The 14,958-nt window shown below is 43.5% G+C and overlaps 1 protein-coding gene across 1 annotated transcript in view; it reads right to left on the reverse strand.

The window, feature by feature from the left end:
- Positions 1-14,958, reverse strand: part of LOC110525218 (transmembrane protein 132C) — a 423,209-nt gene that overhangs the window by 101,526 nt on the left and 306,725 nt on the right. Inside the window, exon 4 of the mRNA XM_036979350.2 lies at positions 4,175-4,358. Within this exon, the coding sequence (XP_036835245.2) occupies positions 4,175-4,358 (184 nt within the window). The remainder of the gene's footprint in view (positions 1-4,174; positions 4,359-14,958) is intronic.

Genomic DNA, 14,958 nt, shown 5'->3' on the forward strand with positions numbered 1-14,958 from the left:
ACGCCCTGACCATACTAAATAAATACAAAACAAAGGAAATAAAGGTCAGAACGTGACAGTAGACATTGTTAATGTTGTAAATGACTATTGTAGCTGGAAACGGCTAATTTTTATGGAATATCTACATAGCCGTACAGAGGCCCATTATCAGCAACCATCGCTCCTGTGTTCCAATGGCACATTGTGTTAGCTAATCCAAGTTTATAATTTTAAAAGGCTAATTGATCATTAGAAACTAATTTTGCAAATATGTTAGCACAGCTGAAAACTGTTGTGCTCATTAAAGAAGCAATAAAACTGTCCTTCTTTAGACTAGTTGAGTATCTGGAGCATCAGCATTTGTGGGTTCGATTACAGGCTCAAAATGGCCAGAAACAAATAACTTTCTTCTGTAACTCATCAGTCTATTCTTGTTCTGAGAAATGAAGGCAATTCCATGAGAGAAATTGCCAAGAAACAAAATATCTCGTACAACGCTGTGTACAGTCATGGCCAAATGTTTTGAGAATGACACAAATATTAATTTTCACAAAGTCTGCTGCCTCAGTTTGTATGATGGCAATTTGCATATACACCAGAATGTTATGAAGAGTGATCCAGATTAATTGCAATTAATTGCAAAGTCCCTATTTACCATGCAAATGAACCTAATCCCCAAAAAACATTTCCACTGCATTTCAGCTCTGCCACAAAAGGACCAACTGGCATCATGTCAGTGATTCTCTCGTTAACACAGGTGTGAGTGTTGACTAAGATAAGGCTGGAGATCACTCTGTCATGCTGATTGAGTTCGAATAACATACTGGAAGCTTCAAAAGGAGGGTGGCGCTTGGAATCATTGTTCTTCCTCTATCAACCATGGTTACCTGCAAGGAAACACGTGCTGTCATCATTGCTTTGCACAAAAAGGGCTTCACAGGCAAGGATGTTGCTGCCAGTAAGATTGCACCTAAATCAACCATTTATCAGATCATCAAGAACTTCAAGGAGAGTGGTTCAATTGTTGAGAAGAAGGCTTCAGGATGCCCAAGAAAGTCCAGCAAGCGCCAGGACCGTCTCCTAAAGTTGATTCAGCTGCGGGATCAGGGCACTACCAGTACAGAGCTTGCTCAGGAATGGCAGCAGGCAGGTGTGAGTGCATCTGCACGCACAGTGAGGCGAATACTTTTGGAGGATGGCCTGGTGTCAAGAAGGGCAGCAAATAAGCTATTTCTCTCCAGGAAAAGCATCAGGGACAGACTGATATTCTGCAAAAGGTACAGGGATTGGACTGCTGAGGACTGGGGTAAAGTCATTTTCTCTGATGAATCCCCTTTCCGATTGTTTGGGGCATCCGGAAAAAAGCTTGCCCGGAGAAGACAAGGTGAGCGCTACCATCAGTCCTGTGTCATTCCAACATTAAAGCATCCTGAGACCATTCATGTGTGAGGTTGCTTCTCAGCCAAGGGACTGGGCTCACTCACAATTTTGCATAAGAATACAGCCATGAATAAAGAATGGTACCAACACATCCTCCGAGAGCAACTTCTCCCAACCATCCAGTAACAGTTTGGTGACGGACAATGCCTTTTCCAGCATGATGGAGCACCTTGCCATAAGGCAAAAGTGATAACTCAGTGGCTCAGGGAACAAAACATCAATATTTTGGGTCCATGGCCAGGAAACTCACCAGACCTTAATCCCATTGAGAACTTGTGGTCAATCCTCAAGAGGCGGGTGGACAAACAAAAACCCATTCTGACAAACTCCAAGCATTGATTATGCAAGAATGGGCTGCCATCAGTCAGGATGTGGCAAAGAAGTTAATTGACAGCATGCCAGCGCGGATTACAGAAGTCTTGAAAACGAAGGGTCAACACTGCAAATATTGACTCTTTGCCTTTGACACTTATGAAATGCTTGTAATTATACTTCAGTATTCCATAGTAACATCTGACAAAAAATATCTAAAGACACTGAAGCAGCAAACTTTGTGAAAATTAATATTTGTGTCATTCTCAAAACTTTTGGCCACGACTGTCCGACTCCATTCACAGAACAGCGCAAACTTGCTCTAACCAGAATAGATAGAGTGGGAGGCCCCGTTGCACAACTGAGCAAGAGGACAAGTACATTAGAGTGTCTAGTTTGAGAAACAGATGCCTCACAAGTCCTCAACTGGCAGCTTCATTAAACAGTACCCACAAAACATCAGTCTCAAAGTTAACAGTGAAGATGCTGGCCTTTTAGGCAGAGTTCCTCTGTCCAGTGTCTGTGTTCTTTTCCCCATTTTAATATTTTATTTTCATTGGCCAGTCTGAGATATGGTCCCAAAGAAAAATATCAAACTAATAATAATTTTAAAACACCTCTGGTATAGAAGTATTACACCGCAGAGTCAAGGAAATGCAGTCAACAACAACAACAACAACAACAAGTGCTCAGCATATGTGGGAACTACTTCAAGACTGTTGGAAAAGCATTCCTTATGAAACTGGTTGAGAGAAGGTCAAGCGTGTGCAAAGCTGCCATCAAGGCAAAGGGTGGATACATTGAAGAATCTCAAATCTAAAATATATTTTGATTTGTTACTATATGATTCCATATGATATCTGTTATTTCATAGTTTTGATGTCTTCACTATTATTCTACAATGTAGAAAATAGTAAAAAATTAAGAAAAACCCTTGAATGAGTAGGTGTGTCCAAAACTTTTGACTGGTGCTGTATATTTACCAAAAAATATATATTGGAAATAATGCAGACAATTACATTGATGGAATCTACAATCTATCTACAATATTAAAGTTTATCTAACTAGTTGATCCATAAAAAAAAAAGCAAAATAATAAGAATTTTAAACCACCTCTGGTAAATTAGTATTACACCATACTAGGATATTGGATCTTAATCTAAACCCATACACTTCACAATATTTACAAACTATTATAATAATCCTTCAATTCATAACTTCCTGTAGAGCAGCGTTTCCCAAACCTCCACCCGAGCACTGCCAGCCGCTCCACTTACACCCAATTAAACTGGTCAACTAATAAGCAAGCCCTTGATAAGTTGAATCAGGTGTGTGAACTGGGATAGGGAAAGAATGTACATCGATCTTAACCTTAATCTAGAACTCTAACCCCCCAAAAGAAGGTGCTCTGAGACATGGGGCCCCCATAAAGAGGGATCCGTCCAGCCCAGGCAGAGGGATCCGTCCACCCCAGGGAGAGGGATCCGTCGAGCCCAGGCAGAGGGATCCGTCCAGCCCAGGCAGAGGGATCCGTCCAGCCCAGGCAGAGGGATCCGTCCAGCCCAGGCAGAGGGATCCGTCCAGCCCAGGCAGAGGGATCCGTCCAGCCCAGGCAGAGGGATCCGTCCAGCCCAGGCAGAGGGATCCGTCCACCCCAGGCAGAGGGATCCGTCCACCCCAGGCAGAGGGATCCGTCCAGCCCAGGCAGAGGGGATCCGTCCAGCCCAGGCAGAGGGATCCGTCCACCCCAGGCAGAGGGATCCGTCCAGCACAGGCAGAGGGATCCGTCCAGCCCAGGCAGAGGGATCCGTCCACCCCAGGCAGAGGGATCCGTCCACCCCAGGCAGAGGGATCCGTCCACCCCAGGCAGAGGGATCCGTCCAGCCCAGGCAGAGGGGATCCGTCCACCCCAGGCAGGGGGATTCGTCCACCCCAGGCAGAGGGATCCGTCCAGCCCAGGCAGAGGGGATCCGTCCACCCCAGGCAGGGGGATCCGTCCACCCCATGCAGAGGGATCCGTCCGCACCCCTGCACAGCAGGGGTGCTGTGCAGAGCAGGAGGGTGGTACAATGCCTGACATTTCAGAAGTTTAGAGCCTCCAGGGAAGTGGGATGGAGGACAAAGCTGCTTATTAAGTCAAAATGAAAGAACATGTCAGTTTTTTTGTTCTTCTGAGGGGGAGAAGGAGTAGGTGACAGATGGAGGGTATCTGCATGGCCCTGGGGAATCAACGAGTAGTCAATATGCATCTCTGACATTTCAAGGAGGGGGGCTTTTCTTCCCGGTCTTCAAATCATGGATGTTCATTGACTTGACTGAGGAGAGCTCTATTGCTGATTTAAAATAAAATGGCTTCCAAAGAATCCCCAGCACACACGGATGTTCTAGATCCCTGTTTAAATGACCTGTCCTGCCCCATGTTGACCTCCTAGTTCCTTTTTACCTCGGCCAGGGGTACGATGCCCTGGATGTCTCTCTGGCTGATGTAGAGGTGGGAGACGGCCTCTGCCTGTGTGCCTGTGGAGGGATACTCGATCTGCCACTGGATGGTCTGGGTAGACTGTAGGTTGATGATGTTGTCCATCTCAAACTCCACCTGCATCACCTCGTAAAAGGAGCCCTCCAACCTGTATGGAGGCATCAAGCAGAACATCAGGCAAGAGGCTCCATAAACAAAAAACATAAAAGATCTCCAAAAGATGTTGCATAATGCTTCCTTTAATTAGTATTTATTTGTATATTCACTGCATCGGGATAGCATAAACAAATATGTCTGGTTGTCTACAGAATCTACGGTCTTTTATGAGACAGATGTCGATATACAACAGTCCTTTGACTTATTCCACATTGTGTTGTGTTGCAGCCCGAATTTAAAATGGAATTAAATTGAGATTGTGTGTCACTGATCTACACACATTACCACATAACGTCAAAGTGGAATGTTTAAAAGAATACAAAATGAAAAGCTGCAATGTCTTCGGTCAATAATTAGTCCACCCCTTTGTTGTGGCGAGCCTTAATAAGTTCAGGAGTAGAAATGTGCCTAACAAATCACATAATAAGTTGCATGGACTCACTCTGTGTGCAATAATAATGGTTAGCCTCTCTGTACCCCCACACATACAATTATGTGTAAGGTCCCTCAAACGAGTAGTGAATTTTTAACACAGATTCAATCACAAAGACCAGTGGGGTTTTCCAACGGCTCGCAAAGAAGAGCGCCCATTGTTAGATTTGTAAAAAGGAAAAAATAAATTCAGATGCTGAATATTCCTTTGATTACATTTGGATGGTCAATCAATACCCACAGTCACTACAAAGATACAGGCATCCTTCTTAACTCAGTTGCCGGAGAGGAAGGAAACCACTCAGGGATTTCACCATGAGTCCAATTATGATTTTAAAACAGTTACAGAGTTTAATTGCTGTGATAGGAGAAAACTGAGGATGGATCTACAACATTATAGATACTCCACAATACCAACCTAAATGACAGAGTGAAAAGAAGGAAGCCTGTACAGAATAAAATATTCCAAGACATGCATCCTGTTAGCAACAAGGTACTTTTAGTGATACTGCAAAAAAATGTGGCAAAGAGATACACTTCATGAATACAAAGTGTTATATTTGGTGCAAATCCAATACAACACATCACTGAGTACCACTCTTCATATTTTCAAGCATGGTGGTTGCTGCATCATGTTATGGCTATGCTTGTCATAGGCAAGGACTATGGAGTTTAGGATGAAATTAAACAAAATAGACCTAAGCACAGGCAAAATCCTAGAGGAAAACCTGGTTCAGGCTTCTTTCCACAAGACACTAGGAGACACATTGATCTTTCAGCAGGACAATAACCTAAAACACAAGGCCAAAAATACACTGGAGTTGCTTACCAAGACAACAATGAATGTTCCTGAGTGGCCGAGAAACAGTTTTAACTTAAATCGGCTTGAAAATCTATGGCAAGACTTGAAAATGACTTTCTAGCAATGATCAACAACAAACTTGACAGAGGTTGAAGAATTTTAAAAAGACTAATGGGCAAATATTGTACAAGCCAGGTGTGCAAAGCTCTTAGAGAATTACCCAGAAACACCCACAGTTGTAACCGCTGCCAAAGGTGATTCTAACATGTATTGACTCAGGGGTGTTGAATAACTTATCTAATCAAGATATATTGGGGCTTTTTTTTTGTTCATTACATTTTTATAATTGTTAAAAATGTTTCTTCCAATTTGACATTGAGTATTTTATGTAGATCGTTGACCATTTTAATCCCTCTTCGTGACACATTAAAAAATTAGGGGAAAGTCAAGGGGTGTGAAGGCAGTGTAGTTGTCTGTCTATTAACCTACTGAATGTACCTCTTAAGAAGGCGTGCTACAGGTCAGTTTGGTTGGCTTAAGCTGGCGAGTTGGATAAATGACCAGTGAGTTAGAATTCCAGTCGTCACTGTGACTGTGCCTTTTCTGCCAACTCAAGAGGTACAAATGGAATACGGTAATCACCCCGTCCTAAATGAAAACTCTCTGGGTTGGAATGAGCTGATGATCCACACCCCTCTATAAAAACGGGAGATAGTGTGATTATGAGGTACGATGAAACTACAACTGACCTTACTCTTCTCGTACTTTACAAGTAGATTCATTTACCAATATTAATATATGCCGTTGCTTTTATCCACAGAAACTTCCAGTCAGGCGTGCATCCATATCTGTATAGGAAGCCTCCAACGGGAATGAAAACCACCATGCTCTACCAGCCGAGCCACAGGAGCGCAAATAGTTTTTGATCTAGTTTGATTTAGCAGGTCGATCTAAGACGCTGTGAACGGAGCACAGCAAACTATTTGTTACGATCACGTCCCACAAAGTCGTCATGTAAATGAACGAGGATAAAAATGAATGATGGCTCACACACGAGTGTGTCAGGCTTCTGGGTGCATCTCTAATGACACCCTCCTCCCTACAGTAAACTACTTTTGACCAGGGCCCATAGTGCCCTACTTTTGAAAGGGCCCATAGTGCACTACTTTTGAAAGGGCCTATAGTGCACTACTTTTGAAAGGGCCCATAGTGCACTACTTTTGAAAGGGCCCATAGTGCACTACTTTTGAAAGGGCCCATAGTGCACTACTTTTGAAAGGGCCCATAGTGCACTACTTTTGAAAGGGCCCATAGTGCACTTCAGGGAATAGGGTGTAATTTGAGACACATACTCTGACTGCTTCCAGAGGCTGGAAAAAGAACAAAGCAGCCTCAAATTGATGCGAGAGCCATTTTCAATACCCAACACAGATATGATTCACGGCCCATGCACCTCCAATCCTTGACCTTTGCAATTGCCTGTGTTCTGATCTCTCACCCATCACAGCTGTTTTTTTCCAACCCTGTGTGCAGCGTTTCATTACCTCTCCCTGGAGGGCGCTGATGGATGTCAGGGCACCTGACCTCTCCTCCTTCAAATGAATTTAGCCACAAGTAAATGAATGAATGAGGGAAACAAGACACCCCTCACAAGCTGTTCTGATACAGTATATGCTAGGATGAGCTGTGGCTGGAGGAGATATAGAGACAGACATAGAGAGAGACAGAGTGAGATGGAAAGATATAGAATATCAGAGAGAGATAAATGCTGGAGAGAAAGAGAATCAGAGAGAGACAGATGTTGAGAGAGACAGAGAGAGAGAGAGAATCAGAGAGAGACAGATGTTGGAGAGACAGAGAGAGAGAGAATCAGAGAGAGACAGATGTTGGAGAGACAGAGAGAGAGAGAATCAGAGAGGTGTGGAGAAAGCAGAAGTTGTACAAGAGGGAAAAAGTCCCTCCTGAAGACATAATGTGAACTCCTGGATGAGGCACAGCCTGCTGGATGAGACACAGCCTGCTGGATGAGGCACAGCCTGCTGGATGAGGCACAGCCTGCTGGATGAGACACAGCCTGCTGGATGACACAGCCTGCTGGATGAGACACAGCCTCCTGGATGAGGCACAGCCTACTGGATGAGACACAGCCTCCTGGATGAGACACAGCCTGCTGGATTCAGCCTGTCTTTGGCACTGAGAATAGTACTGTACTGTGGGGGAGCAATACTGTACTGTGGGGGTTAAGGAAGTAAGGAATGAATACAGATGAGGGTGCGGGAGGGGGGCAGAGACATGAGAGAGAGAGAGAGGTCAGGGTATGTATGGCAGTGTTACGACTGGTATGAGGTGACTATGGCAACACATTGGTACAACTGGTGTGTGTATGCAGACACCACCTGTGCCTCAGCACCGGGCCTTTTGCCCTTCCACATGCCAAGTGCCTTTTGGGTGGTTGTATATATACAGTGCCTTGCGAAAGTATTCAGCCCCCTTGAACTTTGCGACCTTTTGCCACATTTCAGGCTTCAAACATAAAGATATAAAACTGTATTTTTTTGTGAAGAATCAACAACAAGTGGGACACAATCATGAAGTGGAACGACATTTATTGGATATTTCAAACTTTTTTAACAAATCAAAAACTGAAAAATTGGGCGTGCAAAATTATTCAGCCCCTTTACTTTCAGTGCAGCAAACTCTCTCCAGAAGTTCAGTGAGGATCTCTGAATGATCCAATGTTGACCTAAATGACTAATGATGATAAATACAATCCACCTGTGTGTAATCAAGTCTCCGTATAAATGCACCTGCACTGTGATAGTCTCAGAGGTCCGTTAAAAGCGCAGAGAGCATCATGAAGAACAAGGAACACACCAGGCAGGTCCGAGATACTGTTGTGAAGAAGTTTAAAGCCGGATTTGGATACAAAAAGATTTCCCAAGCTTTAAACATCCCAAGGAGCACTGTGCAAGCGATAATATTGAAATGGAAGGAGTATCAGACCACTGCAAATCTACCAAGACCTGGCCGTCCCTCTAAACTTTCAGCTCATACAAGGAGAAGACTGATCAGAGATGCAGCCAAGAGGCCCATGATCACTCTGGATGAACTGCAGAGATCTACAGCTGAGGTGGGAGACTCTCCATAGGACAACAATCAGTCGTATATTGCACAAATCTGGCCTTTATGGAAGAGTGGCAAGAGAAAGCCATTTCTTAAAGATATCCATAAAAAGTGTTGTTTAAAGTTTGCCACAAGCCACCTGGGAGACACACCAAACATGTGGAAGAAGGTGCTCTGGTCAGATGAAACCAAAATTGAACTTTTTGGCAACAATGCAAAACGTTATGTTTGGCGTAAATGCAACACAGCTCATCACACTGAACACACCATCCCCACTGTCAAACATGGTGGTGGCAGCATCATGGTTTGGGCCTGCTTTTCTTCAGCAGGGACAGGGAAGATGGTTAAAACTGATGGGAAGATGGATGGAGCCAAATACAGGACCATTCTGGAAGAAAACCTGATGGAGTCTGCAAAAGACCTGAGACTGGGATGGAGATTTGTCTTCCAACAAGACAATGATCCAAAACATAAAGCAAAATCTACAATGGAATGGTTCAAAAATAAACATATCCAGGTGTTAGAATGGCCAAGTCAAAGTCCAGACCTGAATCCAATCGAGAATCTGTGGAAAGAACTGAAAACTGCTGTTCACAAATGCTCTCCATCCAACCTCACTGAGCTCGAGCTGTTTTGGAAGGAGGAATGGGAAAAAATGTCAGTCTCTCGATGTGCAAAACTGATAGAGACATACCCCAAGCGACTTACAGCTGTAATCGCAGCAAAAGGTGGCGCTACAAAGTATTAACTTAAGGGGGCTGAATAATTTTGCACGCCCAATTTTTCAGTTTTTGGTTTGTTAAAAAAGTTTGAAATATCCAATAAATGTCGTTCCACTTCATGATTGTGTCCCACTTGTTGTTGATTCTTCACAAAAAAATACAGTTTTATATCTTTATGTTTGAAGCCTGAAATGTGGCAAAAGGTCGCAAAGTTCAAGGGGGCCGAATACTTTCGCAAGGCACTGTACAGTACCAGTCAGAAGTTTGGACACACCTACTCATTCAAGGCTTTTTCTTTACTTTTTAGTATTTTCTACATTGTAGAAAAATAGTGAAGACATCAAAACTATGAAATAACACATATGGAATCATGTAGTAACTGAAAAACAAATCAAAATATATTTTATATTTGAGATTCTTCAAAGTAGCCACCCTTTGCCTGACAGCTTTGCAAACTCTTGGCATTCTCTCAACCAGCTTCATGAATTGGTCACCTGGAATGCATTTCAATTAACAGGTGTGCCTTGTTAAAAGATAATTTATGGAATTTCTTCCCTTCTTAATGTGTTTGAGCCAATCAGTTGTGTTGTGACAAGGTAGGGGTGGTATACAGAGGATAGCCCTATTTGATAAAAGACCAAGTCCATATTATGGCAAGAACAGCTCAAATAAGCAAAGAGAAACGCCAGTCCATCATTACAATAAGATACGAAGGTCAGTCAATACGGAACATTTCAAGAACATTGAAAGTTTCTTCAAGTGCAGTCGCAAAAACCATCAAGGGATGAAACTAGCTCTCATGAGGACCGCCACAGGAAAGGAAGACCCAGAGTTACTTCTGCTGCAGAGAATAAGGTCATTAGAGTTAACTGCACCTCAGATTGCAGCCCAAATAAATGCTTCACAGAGTTCAAGTAACAGACACATATCAACATCAACTGTTCAGAGGAGACTGCGTGAATCAGATCTTCATGGTCGAAATGATGCAAAGAAACCACTACTAAAGGACACCAAGAAACACGATCAATGGACTGTTGTAAATCTGTCCTTTGGTCTGATGAGTCCAAATTTGAGATTTTTGGTTCCAATCACCATGTCTTTGGGAGGCGCAGAGTAGGTGAACAGATGATCTCCACATGTGTGGTTCCCAACATGAAGCAGTGCTGGTGCCACTATCTGTGATTTATTGAGAATTCAAGGTACTCAACCATCATGGCTACCACAGAATTCTGCAGCAATACACCATTTTATCTTTATTTAACTAAGCATGTCAGTTAAGAACACATTTTTATTTTCAATGATGGCCTAACTGCCTGTTCAGGGGCAGAACGACAGATTTATACCTTGCCAGCACAGGGATTTGAACTCACAACCTTTCGGTTACTAGCCTAACGCTCTAAGCACTAGGCTACCCTGGCACTTAGTGGGATTAACATTTGTTTTTCAACAAGACAATGACCCAAAACACACCTCCAGGCTGTGTAAGGGCTATTTGACCAAGGAGAGTGATGGAGTGCTGCATTAGATGACCTGGCCTCCACAATCATCTGACCTAAACCCTATTGAGATGGTTTGGGATGAGTTGGACCGCAGAGTGAAAGAAAAGCAGCCAACAAGTGCTCAGCATATGTGGGAACTCCTTCAAGACTGTTGGAAAATCATTCCAGGTGAAGCTGGTTGAGAGAATGCCAAGAGTGTGCAAAGCTGTCATCAAGGCAAAGCGTGGCTACTTTAAAGAATCTAAAATGTGATTTTGTTTAAGACTTTTTTGGTTACTACATGATTCTATGTGTTATTTCATAGTTTTGATGTCTTCACAAGTATTCTACAATGCATAAAATAGTAAAAATAAAGAAAAACCTTTGATCGAGTAAGTGTGTCCAAACCTTTGACTGGTACTCTATATATATATATATATATATTATACCATTTTTGTCATTGTTGTTCTGAACACACTGCCCCCAAGAACACACACCCCCACATGCCCTGTACAGAGATTGCGAGCGCCCGGTATCCATGCAAGGCTTCAGATTCGGTCACCGATTGAGTGTGCGTAGCTAGCTACCTAGTACTGCCACATTAGCATAACATTTGATTAACACTTGATAACACCTGATCAACATCAATATTCGGTCTGGTTGGTTAATACACACAGCAGAGAGGAGCAGCTGCATCAACGACCCTCACTCCGACCCAACTCCATCCCTTCCTCAGTCAGCAGCAGAAACACAGGTAGTCTACAGTCTAACTAACCAACATATATATAAAAAAAATATCCAGACAAGCCACCAGCCAGACATATATCTTCAGTTAGAAGATGATGAATATTACATTATGAAGTTATTTTGTAAGAGCATTGAAGATAAAATCACAATCAGTTGATAGCACACCCTCTTTTCCCATGTCAATCATGTGTTTAGGAGGTAACTAGCTTTCCTTACAGTTTGTGATGAGTGAGAAATAAGGAGGCCTATGCTAAAAAAACAGAGGCAGTTGCTATGTTATGAAAGTTAAGATATAAATTATGAAAGTCTGGGTTTTTTTCGGGGGGGGGGGGGGTCTATGCACGTTCCTGTGTGTGTGCGTGTGCGTGTGCGTGTGTGTGTGTGTGTGTGTGTGTGTGTGTGTTTGTGTGTGTAGCATGGTTTCATACTAGGCCTCAGTAGGATGGGATTAGTGGGATGATCATTCATTGAGCCACGACTCAAACGGCTGTTAGAGCGTAACCGTTCTCTTTCAACGGGCCGTGCGAGGGTGGAAACCAATTTAGTGTGTGCGTGTGTAAGTCTGTATGTATGAGAGCGAGAGCGAGAGAGGACGTGTAGTGGAGGGAGAGTAGCATATAATACTGTATATCAGGGATCATCAACTAGATTCAGCCGCAGGCCGATTTTTTTTCTTGAGCGGATGGTCAGGGGACTGGAACATGATTACAAATCATTTGTGAACAGCAAATTTATCGCAAGAAGCCCAAACGGATATAAAAATAATAATTTCAAACCTTGCGTACATTGGTATGGATCACATACTGTACTGTATGTCTCTCTATTATGCGTGGGAATACTTTGGAACACATTTCCTGAATGAAAATCACTTGGAGCTGATTGGCTGGTGTTTTTACGGTCTTATATGTCCAACAATAAAATTATTTCAAAAAGTATTATATTAATATTTAAAAAAAAACATTTTGCTCAGAAATCTTGGGAGGCCAAATAAAATGAACCGCGGCCCAAATTTGGCCCGGAGACCGCCAGTTGAGGATCCCTGCTTTATGGTGTAAGAAGATTAGTTAACCAGTGGCAGATTTAAAGAGGAGAAAAGAAGACAGGAAAAAAGTGATTTAGTAAAGGCTGGATAATACTTTGGCTGATTGGAGCAGTTGCTGAGACGTGAAACCCAGAGTGGAGTGGTGATTCATGGGATTTAAGTCGAGGAATGGAGTGAGGTATCAAGTAACACTAAGGCACAAGGCTCCATTCTCCTGACACTTAGAGGGCCAGTGCACTAAACTCTTTACCCATGAGGCCGTAGGGTTGGAGACAGGGGTATAGAGGGTGCAGGTGGTATAGATCCATCCCTTCAGTAGCAACTCAGTCATCGTCTCCGGGGTAGAGGTGCTAGCCACCACACTAAGCCATGCTAACCCTGCCGCCCCCCTGTTGCCGGGCCCTGAACCCTTCCTGCTATACCGAGTCTTCGTGGGGAGATAAATTCAGTTTGACGAGCCACCCTTCACCTTTCTCCAAATGGCTATATAAAGGTTGAGGAGTCAAGCCTCCGTCCGGCTGTACTGTCGATACGAGGTGATAGGATCAAGGTGATGTAGAGTATGGAGGAAAAAAGGAAGGCAAGTTGTCTATGTTGCTAATAAATACACACACACACACACACACACACACACACACACACACACACACACACACACACACACACACACACACACACACATTAACTTAACCGGATGAGTATTGTTTGCACGTACAAACACATACACACTATGCCTGCGGTGCCATTCAATAGTCCTCTCACCTTTCTTTACACTGAGCATGAGCGTGTGGCCGGTGTGTCATCGCGTCAGTGCAGGGCGACTAATATTACGGCACCATTCAGGTGTGTCTCCTAGTCCTCAGTAATAATCATTTGTCACGAGTGCTTAAAGCATCCACTCCAGTGTGGGTGGTGGAGGAAGTGGACTGGGGAAGGAGGAGAGGAGGAGGAGGGAGGAGAGGAGAAGGAGGAGAAGAAGAGGAGAGGAGGAGGAGGTGGATGGGGGAAGGAGGTGAGGAAGAGGAGAGAGGAGAGGAGAAGGAGGTGAGGAAGAGGAGAGGAGGAGGAGGTGGATGGGGAAGGAGGTGAGGAAGAGGAGGGAGGAGAGGAGAAGGAGGAGAGGAAGAGGAGAGGAGGAGGAGGTGGATGGGGGAAGGAGGTGAGGAGGAAGGGGTACTGCTTCTCCTTTGCAGTTGAATTAATTAGACATCATTGATTTCTGCCATTCTGCACCTCTGAGAGGAGACTGGAGTATTTATTTTATGTCAGAAGGCATAAAATGGGCAGACGAGACCTCAGAGCCATTTATCACATGGGCTTGTTGTTTAACCTTTGGAGAGAAAGTCATATTTCAAAGTTGGAACCTAAAAATCAGCAGCACACATACACACAAAATAGAAAGGGATGGCAAGGTGTAATCACTGGGCCTTAAAAAGCAATGCGTCACTCCTGACAGGTTCATTCAGGTATAGGCCGATTCGTCCGATGTGACAAGCACTTCTTCAGGAAGTTTGTCCAAGTTGTCCTCCAAGATGGAACAAAGGCATTTATTTGTATTTCTTTCTTTCTGCATGTCCGAATACCCGTACTAGCATTCTAAATAGTAGGCTGATTGGGTATGCAAAAATATAGTAGGCCTAAACACCAGGATGCCATACAGATTCAGGCTTTTCCTCTAGTAGAATTCGTTGCACGCTAACGAGGAAGATTAAATCGTCTTTCCAGTCGCAGGTGTGTTTGACAACAGCTGATAATCAAGATAATGTGACTCACTGTACCGTAATCAAGATCATGTGATTTTGCATTAGGGGCGGCAGGTAGCCAAGTGGTTAGAGTGTTGGGCCAGTAACCGAAAAGTTGCTAGATCGAATCCCTGAGCTGACAAGGTAAAAATCTGTCATTTTGCCCCTGAACAAGGCAGTTAACCCACTGTTCCCCCGGTAGGCCGTCATTGTAAAATAAGAATTTGTTCTTAACTGACTTGTCTAGTTACATAAAGTTTGAAAATAAATGCAAAAATGTGGTTATGCATTCTCAGTAGGGATGGGCCTAGCACTGTATGTTGGTTGACGTTTGTTTCTTACTGCATTAGTTTTTACTGTGGCGCAGTTCTAAATAGGACGTGGTTTGATTAGTACACAGCATGTTGTCAATAGTAGGCAAGACAGACTACCGACACGACCCCAGATATCTGTACGCTTTGAATTACAAAACGGGATGTCCTTATAAGGTAGTAATGACATGGT

Source organism: Oncorhynchus mykiss, chromosome 6 (genome assembly GCF_057628025.1).
Source record: "Oncorhynchus mykiss isolate SJ-2025 chromosome 6, ASM5762802v1, whole genome shotgun sequence".
Classification (NCBI taxonomy): domain Eukaryota; kingdom Metazoa; phylum Chordata; class Actinopteri; order Salmoniformes; family Salmonidae; genus Oncorhynchus; species Oncorhynchus mykiss.